A 14,412-nucleotide genomic window follows, 5' to 3' on the forward strand; every position below is an offset into this window, starting at 1 on the left:
CATACTTAGTTTCTATTGGTGTATAAAATTATATACTGTTATTCAATGAGAAATTCTCATTAGGTAGATAGAATATCTTCTCTGTGTGGCTGTGAACAATACTGCAGTAGAGGGAAAGGCAGAGTAGGAGCAGCTGGAGAGAAGGGCACACTTGGGGGATAAAGGCAGCTGGATCTCTGTGAGCTCAAGGCCAGTGCAGTCTGTATGGTACATTCCAGGCCAGCCAGGTTATCACATCCCTATTCCCTTAATGTCTGACATTATAGAAAGAGTTTGCGAATGAAAACACAACCATCTCCTTTTCGCACTCATTACACCAGCAATTTCCAAATATTTATAGTTAAATGATAAAAAGTTATCTCTTCTTTTAAAAAATCTGCTAAAGGCATGCATGTTATACATGAAAAATATTCCAACTACTCATCTACCGTAATGAATTAACTGGGGCTGGAGAGACGGCTCAGCAGTTGAGTGCTTGCTGCTCTTCTGACATCCACATCCACGTCTGACCTTCTGGCCTCTCGGGCATCCCACCCCCCCACCCAATACCACAGATGGAAATGAAAACAAAACTGAAGATGAAGAAGGCAGAAGCTTAGGAAGCACACGACTGCAGAAGGCTGGGCCCCTTCCTGTGTTCCCAGCAGCCACACGGACCCTTTACTGACAGTGCTTTCTTGCCTACAAGAGATTGGATCATGAAGTTGTCTGGAACTCAAAAGGTCACATTCTTCACTAATACTGAAAACATCTCTGATCCCTTCAGTTACCTCTCCTGAATAATATTTCCTTCATCATTTTAGTTCCTCTTCTCTATTTTCAACTGATGTGGGATTCATTCCCCTCTGTATGCTGTGAATACCATTGGTTAATAAAGAAACTGTCTTGGGCCTGCGCAGGGAATAGAGGTAGGTGGGGAAAACTAAACTGAATGCTGGGAGAAAGAAGTCAGAGAGAAGCCATGGAGCTGCCTCCAGAGACAGACATGCTAGAACCTTGTCGGTAGGTCACGAGACTCACGGTAAAATATAAAATAATGGAAATGGGTTAAATTAAGATGTAAAAGCTAGCCAATAAAAAGCTAGAGCTAATGGGCCAAGCAGTGATTTAATTAATACAGTTTCTGTGTGGTTATTTTGGGGCTGAGCAGCTGAGAACCAATAATAAGCCTGTTACAACATTCAGAGGCTGCAAAACTCAAGACAATGCCCCTGCCCACAATCCCTGCATTTCGACCAATCCCAGGCAGCTCTGGGAGCTGAAAACAGTCCATGTGACCAGAACAGAGTTCAGTTATTTGTGGTTCTCCCACATGGTACGCCTGGCCCCTTCCCCAACACAGCTTTCTATCTCCCCCCCCCCCCACTTCTCTCTGATAGCACGAAAGGCAGAAATTAGGGGAGAAAAGCTGGAAGCCCCACAGTCATATATTCCGAAGTGCTACAGTCAGAGGAAGCTGATCCCATCCAAGACCCCCCCTTAAGCAGTCTATCTCAGGTCGGTTCCAGCTGAGACACTAACCCTGAGGCAACTTACCCACCCCAGGTTGCTTCAGAAATTTCACACAGTTAAGTAAGAAATATAAGACACACCACAGAAGCATTAACTGCAACTTTAACACAGCATGCCAACACAGAAGGGACAGGCGTCGCCAGTTTAAAACACACCGTGAGGACCTATGCACTAACAGCACAGATTACAGTTCTGCTGAAGCAGTCACTGTCACGTGAGCTGCTGTCTTTACTGACTGCAGTGTTTCTCATCGCCTTGGTTAAGTTTAAAATGGTCTTCTGACATCTTTGAAACTTTAGGGGACTCTTAGCAGAAAAACAAGTTATTAACAAGCAAATTCATTTTTTGTCTCACATGCTATCCAGCATTAGGAGCCTGATTTTCACAAGTACGATTTACTTCAGTGATTTTGTTCCAAAGAAATTCAAAGTAGGCAAAGAGTGATTTACTCTGAAGTAAAAGCTTAAGAAGCACGTACTGTGAGCCCATTCAGCATCAGCTGCCTGTGATCCGCCCGGGGGGATGGGGTGGGGGACACGGGACGGGACGACAATGACCAGCTCTGCTACTAACAAAGACACTCTGCAGCTCGGGGAAGGGAGTGGGAGCTGGAGGAAGGGGGCAGGGTACAGCGCAGGGACCCACCATCCAACTAAACATTAAACCTCCCCTGCTTCCTACCAGGGTCTTAGCAATTAAAGAAAGCCTTTCATAATGGAAAAAATTCTTTCATGAATTATGATATTTCCTTTCACCAGTAAAAGTTTGTGTTTTTTGGGGACGAGGTGTATTTAGGAACACAGATGAGATGCAAAGTGGCCTTGAGTCATCTGAAAAGAATGCCACACCACAAGCACTCAGGGGAACCTAAAGAGGAAGAAGCAAAGAAAGCCCTTGTCAGCTGCAGAGGGGGCAGCACTCTGCAGAAAAGGCTAGAAAACCCTCCTGGGCCGGCTAACACCAAGACTTCACAGATGAAAATATAAACTGCAGGGACCCGCTACCCTCTCTACGCTTGTAAACTCAAGGAAGGACTATTTCATTTGAGGGAAAGATTTTTCTTTGAAGTGAGATTTAAGTTGAGAGGAAGCGACTTGGCAAAGTTCCAGTCTAAATTATTTCCTGAATGTGATCTGGAGTGCCTCGGAACACTCTGACCCTCAGAACTACTTCCTGTTTTTCTGTCTAATCAAATTTTATTTATTTGTTTTCCTACGGACATTGTATGAGACTTGATTTGTCTTTGTAGTCTCATCCAATAATTAAATTCTATTTTCTCATCCGTGCATTCAGTAATTTGCTTACATATGACTGTGGCCAAAATGGAAGTGAAACAATTATCTCATTGCTTCTTTAACGTGTAAGTTCCCTGGTAACTGGTTAAATTTAATGTGTAAGTTCCTGGTAACTGGTTAAATCTGAACATTTAGTCATAGTTTTTTGGAAAAAAAGTTACAAACATACATAAAACACACACATACCATGGAAATGCTACATCAAACTGAGTGTGTGCATGACTGCATGTAACCTGCAATTCTGACACTGTCTTGGAGGGCAGGGGCAGGGGCAGGGACAGGGGCAGGGCGTAACCTTGAATCTTAGCAATGGAGAAGCAGAAGCAGGGGTATCTTATAAGGTGGGGGCCAGGCCGGCCAGAGGTGTACATAGCAACATTCTGTCTCAAAAAATGAACAAAGAAATCTGTCCTGTCAATTTTCAGTATATAATTCATTGTTACGACTCAGCCATTATGTCACAGAGTAGACGTTTACAACTTACAGACTGGAAGTCACTATCACCCACTACTCTCTCCTGTGAAAACCCTAAAATGAGTGCTGAGGACGGAGAAGACAGGGGTGAGCAACACCTCACGGGGTGGGGTGGGGTGGGGTGGGGGGGGAGTGTTTGCAGCCTTGGGAGAGCTAACAAGCCTAGTCTACCCAGGCTTTGGAGCCATGCTCCTGAAGACAGCTTCCCATAGTGTAGGCCGACCACTGTGACTGAGCAGAACTAGAAAGTCCTCCCACACCTCACAGGTTTCAGCGGTAAACCAGAATACCATCGGAGTCACGCTTTTTGTTTTCTATGACTCAGAAGTCACAATAACATCACAGAGTGATCTCCATGAAAATCACTGTACACATACAGTACAAACCATATCATCAACATAAAGCATGTAAGATAACGTGGAAAACCCACTTAAAATAAAACATACTTTCTCTAATAAATTGTGTTTTGAGAAAAAAGTTACAGCCAGGCAGCGATGGCATATGACTTTAATCCCAGCATTCTGGGAGGAAGCAGACAAATCTCTGTGGGTTCGAGGTCAGCTTGGTCTAACAGCTTGGTTACAGGCCAGCTAGAGACCCTATCTCAAAAAGCCGAAAAAAAAAAAAAAAAAAAGAAAGAAAAAAGAAAAATGGCAAGGGGCCAGACCTCTCTCCTCTCACTTCACACAGGAACTTTCTCCAAACAATTAGGTTACAATCGAGTAACTAGAGATATTTCTTCCCTTCCCTTTTTTGTAGTGCCGGAAACTGAACCTAATGCGCGGGAGGCACACTGATCCACAACTTTGGTCCCAGAGAGATCTCTCGGTTTTGTTTAGAGACACAGTTTCATCGTGTAGCTCTGGCTGGCCTTGAACTCTAGATCCCCCCTGCCTCTATTCCTAAACACTGGAATTACAGGTGTGTGCTACCACGCCTGGGCTCCAGGTTTCTTGTCTAAGGAGATCTTTCAGACCCTGACGCTGTAGAAGCTGCTAACAGAAGACTAAAGATTAGGGCTAAAGACAAATTCCCATTGGCTCACCACAGTTCAAAATTGTAGGAGAGGAGAAATAGGGTGAAGGTGGAAGGATAGAGGCCCTCTTCACCTCCCTCATCTCTCCCCTCAACTTCAGCCTGTCCTTTGTCCTGGGTCAGAAAGACTATCTATCCACAGAAACATGAGCCAGAAAGTCCTCACATTTGACCCACTAATGACAGTGGGAAGTCGAAAACATACTTCAAACCAGTCCTGTAACTGAACCTGCCCCATCACAGCATCAAAGAAACTGGGCTGTCACATTAGGGTACGCACCCTCGGGGCTCTTCTTCAAGACTCCGTCCTTTCTGGACTTTAATCCATTGCTCCAGCTGCTGCATTGAGTTCGTTCTCTGAAGGACTCGATCAGCTTCTGTGGCCAGGGGTCCTGCATTTGGGTGACTCCCACCCCGGACATCTGCCAAGCTGACGTTCACTGCTTTGCCATCTGAACTATTCACATTGATGGGTCTATAGTGCACGTTCTGAGGTGGGCAGGCTTGCCCACTGTCATATTCCGAGGGCAGAGAGTTCAACTTCACACTGTTAATTTTTGTTAATGGTCTTTCTTGGCCATCCTTCTGAAATCCATATTTCTCAGCTTCTAGGGCTCTTTTTTCCTCAATTTTGCTGATTTCCTTATTTTTCTGATTGTTTTGGACCTCTGGTTTAATGAGAACTCTGTGGTTGGGGATGTTATTGGTTTCTTTAGTTGTTGCACTTTCAGTTGTAATCTTGTCTACTCTGAAAGCAGAGAAGAAAAGGGGAGTAAATAGACGGAACAGGTTATGTTACACCTCGGGCTCATGAGAACAAGCAAAGGAACTAACAGACTCAGAGAGCGTAAGCTGACACAGAATCTCAGGGCTGTGGCATTATCATGCAGGGGTAACTCCTTGAATGCAAGAAAAAACCGTCAGACAAAAGCTACTGAGACAAGCGCCATGTGCCTCTGCCTGCCAACATCTGGAAGCACAGCAAATGCTACTTCTCACCATTAACGGAAGTCGGTCAATTGAAATAACAAATGGCTCTCAGTCACGAAGGCCAGCTCATCATGAGACAACCTTGAGTTTGGCTGTGGAAGCTGTTCCAACAGGAAATCATAGTCTGATGCCATCAAACAGCTGAACTGTATGACTAACTCTTGTTTGTACACAAGAGGACCTGTGTGCGGCTTTGTTTTCTGGAGAGAAGTCACTGAGTAGCCCAGGTTGGCCTCAAGCTTACAGGGATCCTCAAGTGCCATGGCCGCTGGCATCACAGGTGCCACACCCCAGACCCAGACAGCAAGGGTTAGGAGCCATCAGTCAAGTCGCTGATGCTCAGTGGGCATCTTTTTCTTAAATAAACAAACAAACAAATAGCAGGATCTCACTGTGTAGGCCTGGTTGGGTAGAGCTCCCAGTGATCTGCCTGCTTCTGCCTGGGATTAAGGTGTGTACCAGCATGCCCATCTTCAGTGGGTATCTTTACTTCTTTGGGCAGGGTACAGCAGCTTACACTCCCTCTGTTTCCTCTTTGGTAAACCCAGACTCTCAGCAATGTCAGAGGGTGGTTATGAGAACCCAACAGCAGCTGGCAGGGCCCTACTGCCGTTGCTTTTCTAGCTCATCGAGCAGTTCTGTGGAATCCATGTGCCCGAGAAGAAAATGTTTTGTCAACTGTGTGTGAACCTGCAGGAAGTTACCAAGATCACCTCATTCAGCAAGAACTCACAGAACTGGCCTGCCTCCTGCATTTCAGCACACCTGGTGCTACTGTGAGATCCCAATGGTGGTACTATTGTTAACTTCCGGGATGTGTGGAAAACATACATATTCACACGTATGTACCTACATTCAACTCTTAGTGAAGAAACGTAGATTGTACAGACACTCTAGCAAGGGGCTCTAGCAAGAGTGAAGTCACTCACTGCATACATACAAGTCACACACGAACCACTGCTTCCAAATCAGACCTAGCAGCAGTCACAAGGCAGTCTACAAAGATAGGCTGTGGGGCTTCTTCCCTTCAAAGAGGAAACCACTAAGAAATTGACAGCAAACATTTACTGACGACTGCAGGGAGAGGTTGTTTTACAATGAACGCTGAGTATCTTAAAAACTGTAAAACTAAGTCCAGTTAACTGCAGCTACTGTTTTAGGCTAGAACTGTAGTATTTTTGCCAAAGGTTTATCACTGGAGAAAAGTAAGGCTGTATGATGCTTCCTTAAATGGAACAAAACTGACTCAAAAAACTATGAGAACATAAACCAGGAGAAATGCCCCTGACTTAAGAAAGTGGTACTTAAGCCATAACAGCAAAGACATAGGAAACCTCTCTGGCCATTAAGACAAAGGGTACTACTATAGGGGTTCTTCCAAACCAAGAAACAGAGCTGCTACCTGAAGACAGGTGTGGGAATACACACCTCAACCCCAGTGCAGTCGGGAGGACCGGAGCTTAAGGTCATTCTTTTCTATGCTGAGTTTGAGGTCAGCCTGGGCTATATGAGACAGTGACTCAAAACATTAAAACTAAGGAAAAAAGAAAGAAAGGAAGAAAAAGAGAAAGGAAGAGAGAAATGCATTATGACCCAGCCATCCTGCTCCTGGGAACCCATCCAGTCAGTATGGTGAGGAGATTCCTGCACTTACATGCTTATTACAGCACAACAATCTTCACAAAAGTCAAGAAATATAATGTATATATCAATGGATGGATATAGAATTTCTAACACTCACACGCACATAAAATGCGGCCATATGAATATCCCAGAGTTCATTATGTTAGTGAAATATGCCTGATCCAGATACATAAAGATCATAGCCTCACATTTACATGCAGAATCTAGAAATATTGACCTCAAAAAAAAAAAAAAAAAAAAAAGCCCCAAAACCAGAAAAGTAGTTCCACAGCCAGGGAGGGGCAGGGAAGGGGTGAGCGGAGAGAGAGGATTAGATAGCAGGTACAGCAGAATAGGAGGAGACATTTTTCTATCTTAACAGCATTGTAAGGCAACTATGGTTGGTAATGATTTTTTCAAAATAACTAGTATGGATTTTTTTAATGCCCTAGCAAAAGGAAATGATCAAAGTCTGAGATGACATCTGTGCTAATTACCCCAGTCTGATACTGCAGTGTATGCATGTGAAATGTCCCATATATAATTACTATCTATACTATAGCAACATGTGTAATTACTGTATGTCAACTGACAATAAAAATGCAGGGTTGGAGGTATAGTTTAGTGACAGAGATGGTGTGCTTGCCTGGCATGAGAGAGACCACGGGCTGGATGCCTAGCATACAAACACACAAAGTAAAAACACCGAGGGGGCTAGAAGGAGATGGCTCAGTGGTTAAGAGCACTTGTGGCTCTTGCCAAGGACCCAGATACAACGCCCCACACCAACATGGAAGCTCACAACTGCCTAATTCTTGTTCCAGGGGTCTGATACCTTCCTTGTGGACTCTGTGGGCACCAGGCACATTTGGAGTATACAAACTCAGTGTGTTTCTTTTACCTTTTAAAAAAAATTATGGGTGTTTTGCCTGCAAGTCTTACAAGCATGCTGCAGTTCTAAGTTGTTTCGGAAGCTGGTGTCATGAGTGCGCATGGTCCACTGGACCCCATCTTTTCTGTATGTGTTTGCCTTTCCTTTATTTCCTAGTCACCCCAGTCTTGCAGGTTGTTAGACCCAAGCCTTGCAGGGCTCGGTAGTGGATGTAGCTTAGTGGTTGAGTACTCACCTAACATACAAGGACTTAGGTTTGGTATCCAGCACAACTCTGCCTTCCCCCTCCAGGCTGCTTTATCTCTTAGCTGATGTGCTCTGGTTAATTGTTTTAAGTACCGGAGTCACAAAGCAAAGAAACCCCATTACTTTTACTTCAAGCAAACAAAACATCTCACTGGATTTATGAAATTAACTATCAAAATAAGATGCTTTCAATCTTGAATGTCTAAATATAATGGAGCCAACAGCTCAGCGTAGAAGAAGGTGTGCTACACTGTGGTGTGACAGTGACTGACAGTGGCTGACACCTCCCGGCTGGGCTCAGGGACAAACTTCAGTAACAAAACTGCCTGCAAACCATTATGGGGTCACAAACAAATGACTCAAACTCGAGTCACAGATGACTGGGAACCTCCCTCTGTGTGGCTACTGGGAATCAAGCCTGAGTTCCCCGAAAAAGTAGCTGGCGCTGCTCTCAATAAACCATCTCTCACACCCTCTAGGGCTGGGATTACAGGGGTGCACCACCATGCTTGGTTCCAGTTGTTACTAGTAAATTCAACAAAAGAAAATGGAGGTAAGTAGAAACTGCAAAAAGTATAACATGGAGTATAGAAACTACTTGAAAATAAAATACTCTAATTTCTATATTTTAAAAAATTCCTAGAAGCCTTTTATGCTGGCACTTGGGAGATTGAGGCAGGGGAATCTTTATCTTTGGTCTGCATAAAAAATTCCAGGACTTGAGGAGCTATGTGGAAAAAAAAAGTACAAATATCTAATAAAGCCTCAATTCAGTCTTTCAAACAACATGCCAAAAGACTACTAAAACGCACACTGAAGTAGTATGCATCATGGGGCTTGGTCTCTAAGTGGGAGACAGACAGACAGACACACACACACACACACACATATCCCTTTAAATTTACACACTAGCAGTTTTCTTATATAAGATGCGAATTTAATTATCATTGACTGGAAAGTTTAATTAAACTATAAACCTTAAAATAATAGCAAGTTTTAAGGAGCATATTCCCCAACAATTGGCAGGCAGAGGCAGGTAGATCTGTGAGTTCAAGGCCAGTTTGGTCCACAGATCAAGTTCCAGAACAGCTAGGACTACATAGAGAAACCCTGTCTCTGGGGGAAAAAGAAAGAAAAGCCTATCCATTCAACCTCTATTTTTGCAGTTTGAGACACAAATTTTCTTTGATTAGGTCTGCTTCTTTTTAAAACAGGATTTTGTGATGCAGCCCAGGCGGGCTTTGAGCGAGACTCTTATGCCTATGAATGCCTAGATTATATGTGTGCAATGGGCCAGCGACAACTCAGTGGGTGGATGCTAAGTGTGGTCACTGGGACCCATGCACCGAAAGGAAGAGCAGTGACTCCTGAAGCTGTCCTCTTGCCTCCACAAGAACACCGTAGCGCATGCATGTGCACATACATGTGCATGCCACCATGTCTGGTATGCTGATTCTCAGTATAATGGGAAATATTAATATGACCCATTATCTTCAAGCAGAGAAGAAAACACAAACAAGTCTAGGATCAGTTTTAGCAAGGAATCTGAGTACTACAGTTTTAAAGGAAAGCCTCAACTCATCAAGTAGTAGACATATTTAGAAATAATTTAAACGTTCTATGAACTATTTTCTGGAGTTATTAATAATAAAATAATCAGAATTAGCCAGAAAATAGTAAAAAAATAAAACTTATCAAAATTTTTTTATTGTTATTTATTGCCCAAATACCAATACAATATAAGAACACAATAAAATTAACTGCATGAAATTAACGTCTATGATTTAGGCTCTTAAAAAAAAATTCTTCCACGAAGCGCACAAATCTGTATAGCTTTAAGGTAATAAGAAGATGTACTCACCGGAAATTAAAGGTAATTCTGTAAGAAGAAAGAACATTCAGGTTGAATGTTAGGATTCTAGAGTAACCCATGCACACTGACAGATGAAAATGAGGCAAGAAAAAAGGCGAAATGAAAGTGCAGGTGGGGTCTTCACCGACAAAGGCCGTGAAAGAGGCCAAGAGAAACCCATGCATGGTGACAATGGCATTGGCAGGGAAGGACTATCACGGGGGCGGGGCCGCTGCAGCTTCCCTGCAAAGCTGTACCTTTTCACAGGCTCTGTCTGCACCAGGGCAGCATCTAACATGGCCTTCATCCACAGCTCCATCTCCTTCCCTGTGTCAGTGCAGAAATAATAGGTCCGCATGTTCGGATGGGCTGCCTGAGTGGAAACGACACCAGCACTTGATCATGACATGCAATTCTGAAAAAGAGAGGGGAAAGCGGCTCTGTATCTATCATTACTACAAAATTTTAGAGAAAGTAGACTTGTCTTCTACATAAGACACAGACATGACTTAAGAAAGAACATACATACTGACCCCAGCAGCTACAACATTAATTATCCTTTGAATGTTTCTTCAACTGCCTATACCTCAAAGCTACAAAAACATGTGTTCTAGAAATCATGTTCAAAATACACCTGTGGGGTCTGTTCCACTCACTCAACTCCAACCATTTTAATTCGGTGCAGCCAATATCTTCCCATTCAAGGATAATATTTCTAGCTAGGCATGGCATTTGGAAGGCTGAGGCGTGACTCTTAGGCCAGCCTGGTCAACATGGTGAGTTCTAGGACAGAATGGAAACCCAGTCTCAAAAGACAAAACAAAATAACACAAAGGTGGGGTGTACTTTAGAGAGAGAGGAGCAACAAAACGGGAAAGCCCATGCAAGCATTCTTGCTTCTCGGTAGCAATGTCTTTATTTTGTAAAAGCAATGCTGTTTACGCCTTTTAGAGATGGCGTACAGGCATGTATGCATAAATGACTTCAATGGCATTTCTTTCTAGGTTCTCTTTCCAGGTTTCCAAGTTACAAAACTGCAAACACCTGCAGTTTGAGAGGAGGAAAATGCCCACTGGGGTCTTCGTCTATGGTGCACCTTTATCAGAAAACCGGGAGGAAAACTGCGTAAGGACACTGGCGAGATCACTACTGCGGGAAGTCACTGCACAGCCATGGCAAAACACAGCAGGTAAGCTGTGGGATGAGGGAACAGTAGCAAGTTCCACTTAGAAACCCTCTGGTCACTTCTCATTAGACACCTGAAGACTTGGTCGAATGAAGAAAGAAAGGCCACTGCAGCCCAAGTGAGGGGAGGAGTCGGTTAAGCAGCTGATTGCTAAGTAGTAAACTAGGCCTCTACATCTAGAATCACACCCTTCCCGCCAACGTCTTGTATCTACTTTCTCCCCTAGAGCAAACCGGCTTAACATCTTTAGAATATTTACAATACACATATAGCCAATAAGCAGTGGTCACTGCAATGTCCTAACTAACAGATCTCCACAGTGAGGTCAGAGGTAACTGCTAAAGTAGCCCAAGACACAGTTCAAGTGCTCTGGTGCCGAAATGATCAGCAGTCACTGGACTCTTAGGAGTGGGTTTTGGTAACACTGCCCATATCTATGATCAGTGGTGGGAAGATCCTGTCCCCACCCAGAGACAACAGAAGCCAGACCATGCACACAGCCACCCCACCATGTACTAGTTCAGGAACTGGGGAGTTCCTACTTACCATGCCGATAAGAGCAGACTCAAAGTCAACAAATGCGGTCATACAGTAGCTCAAAATTTAGGGGAAACACCACAAAAGAGAAGTTAAAAGAATAATTACTATTGTTACAGGCAAAAGAAAACCAAAACTAAACTAATAGTTATAGAGAAACTATACCAGACCCTTGTGGCCACTTCTGAGCTACTTTAACTTTGTAGATTTTTAAAAAACATTCTTTAACTGATTTTTATTACTATTACTTTTTAAGTTCTTATGTGGCACTGTTTTGCTTGTGTGCATGTCTGTGTGTTACATGCAAGCAGCATCCTCACAGGCCAGAAGAGGGCATTGGATCCCCTGCACTGAAGATACAGATCTTGTAATCTGCCATGTGGGTGCTGGGAACCACATCCAAGTCCTGTGTGCGTTCAACTGCGGAGCCTTCCTCTAGCCCTGCAGAATGCTTTTCTTTGTGGCTGTGAGCCTACCCTTTAACAGCTGAGACGTCTCTCTAGCCTGCCTTTTCTTTTCACACTGCAGTTTTTTTTTTTTTGTTTTTTTTTTATGGTTTATTTAGCTTTATTTTATGTGCATTGGTGGGAAGGTGTCAGATCCCCCGGAACTGGATTTTCAGACAGTTGTGAGCTGCCATGTGGGTGCTGGGAATTGAACCCGGGTCCTCGGGAAGAGCAGTCAATGTTCTTAACCCCTGAGCCATCTCTCCAGCCCCTTTTGTTTTGTTTTTTAAGGAATCTAAGAGTACAGATAAAATGTCCCTCAAAGAGAAAAATTTCAATAAACATTTGCTTAATTTACTAGCAGATGAAAAATTTAAGCTTATGGCCAAGTCAATGTGAACACTACAGTTCTAGACATGGACTTAGAAAGGTCTTATTTGAAGTCACCTGTATTCAGTGCTTTTGAGATGCTGGAAACTGAACTAGGGCCTTATGCACAGGAGACGCTTTGCCACTGAGGTACACTTCCAGGTCCCAATTTTATTCAATTGCTCCTCATGCTGCCACGCTCTATACACTAGCTTGCTGGGCTAGTTGACTCACACTTGAGGCTACTCCCTCACACTCAGGCCTTGCTCTAGCCCACCTTCTCATCCTGCTTAAGCCTTCCTCTACTTTTAGCTTTACAGTTAATAATATGAAGTTTAAAATTATATGCATTTTGGAAAGGCACAAGCATTTTCATTGATAAATAGTGTATTTTGTCATTTGTAGCTTTATTCTTTTTTTAAAAAAGATTTATTTTCTTATTTATTATGTATAATGTGTTCTGTCTGCATGCATGTCTGTACACCAGAAGAAGGCTATAGATGGTTTTGGCCACCATGCAGTTGCTGGGAATTGAAACCAGGACCTCTAGAATAGTTGCCAATGCTCTTAACCTCTGAGCAATCTGTCTAGCCCCTGCACCTTTACTCTTAAAACAAAATTTCCACATTAAAATTTGTCATGATTATTAAAAGTATATATAACCAGGGGAAAAAAAAAACAAACCTCAAACCCAAGACGGGTCACCTCTGAAATTTATTTTAACCATAACCTTAAAGCAAAGAATGTGGTTTTTTGTAAAACAAAAGTTCGCCACCGAATCAGCATTAAGGTGTACTTTCACAGCAGCAATAGCACAAGATGAGTGGGTGAGTGATGGCTTCCGCGGGGACCCAGGTGGCTGGCCACTAAAGTTGGGCGATGAGCATTATGCACTTGAAATTGTCTTTGAGACTCATGTACAAATCTGCAAATATGCCATGAAGAGACCCTTCTCCAAGGCTCTTCCCATCTGACGAAATTCAAATAGTAACTGAGAGAACAATGCCCACTAGCTTATCTAGCCATAGTCCTCCATCGTGTTTGCTCTGCCATGATTGTTCCGTAGAGAAACATTTGAAAACACAGCCTGAACTATGTTAGCACGCACTTCCTACAATGACAGTATTCGCTGGCATGACTGTACCATCACTAACCAATAAGCTTTTTTTTTTATTTTTTTATTTTATTTTATGTGCATAAGCATTTTGCCTGCATGTATGTCTATGCCAGAAAAGGGTGTTAAGTCCCTTGGGACTGGAGTTACAGACAATTGTGAGCCACCACCAATACACTTTAAATGTAAACATTACTACCAGGAAGATCTTCCTTTACAATAGTTTATGGCTCAGCATCTGTTCTAATTATCCCTATTTTTTTCTTTCTTTCTCTCCCTCTCCGTCCCCCCCCCCCCTTGTTATGAGCCTAGCCTTTAACAGCCGAGCCATCTCTCCAGCCCCAGCAACTGTTTGCTAGTTTCACAGGGTAACACACCATGCTCCTTTCCTTACCTTAAATGCATACTTGCGATTGATGTGGTCCTCAGAGGTAAGCATGGCTATCTGAAAACTAGGTAGCAGGATGCTTCCCAGAATCCCCTCTTCCTTCTCATCTAAACACAAGGTAAGTGTTTCATTAGAATTTCTGTTCTTTGGGAATTTCGCCACTTGCCCTGTCATCCTCACACATCCACCCCTCCCCCCAGTTCTAGTAGTTCATGTTGTTTCCCATCCTCCCTGGACTGGCACTCAGAGGTGGAAATATGTACAGAGATATGTTAAGAAGATATGTTGACATGAAAAAGTATTTCCAATATGAGATAGAACGTGCATAAATTAAAAGCTATGGGGCTTCAGGTTTGCCTTTACTAGTAGCCAAGACACAGAGAGGCTGGCGTATTGAGCAGCGGATCTATAAAGCAAGCACATAAACCACGCTGAGGAAAACACCTGAACACT

At 43.3% G+C, this 14,412-nt stretch overlaps 1 protein-coding gene across 32 annotated transcripts in view; it reads right to left on the minus strand.

The window, feature by feature from the left end:
- The window catches only part of Plekha5 (pleckstrin homology domain containing A5), a 164,287-nt gene that overhangs the window by 48,241 nt on the left and 101,634 nt on the right, over positions 1-14,412 (minus strand). For 18 of the 32 annotated variants that reach the window (XR_009057990.1, XR_009057989.1, XM_057784255.1 and 15 more), the window contains 4 exons: positions 13,966-14,066; positions 10,177-10,292; positions 9,929-9,946; positions 4,597-5,064 (listed from right to left, as the gene is read on the minus strand). Coding sequence is in view for 30 of the 32 variants with exons in the window: in XM_057784255.1 (XP_057640238.1) it covers positions 4,597-5,064; positions 9,929-9,946; positions 10,177-10,292; positions 13,966-14,066 (703 nt within the window). In the remaining 2 variants the exon portion in view is untranslated. Of the gene's footprint in view, positions 1-4,596; positions 5,065-9,928; positions 9,947-10,176; positions 10,335-11,651; positions 11,720-13,965; positions 14,067-14,412 lie in introns of those variants that run through there. The other 14 variants (XM_057784212.1, XM_057784159.1, XM_057784307.1 and 11 more) reach the window with 2 other exon arrangements.

The sequence above is a fragment of the Chionomys nivalis genome, chromosome 1 (assembly GCF_950005125.1).
Source record: "Chionomys nivalis chromosome 1, mChiNiv1.1, whole genome shotgun sequence".
Taxonomy (NCBI): domain Eukaryota; kingdom Metazoa; phylum Chordata; class Mammalia; order Rodentia; family Cricetidae; genus Chionomys; species Chionomys nivalis.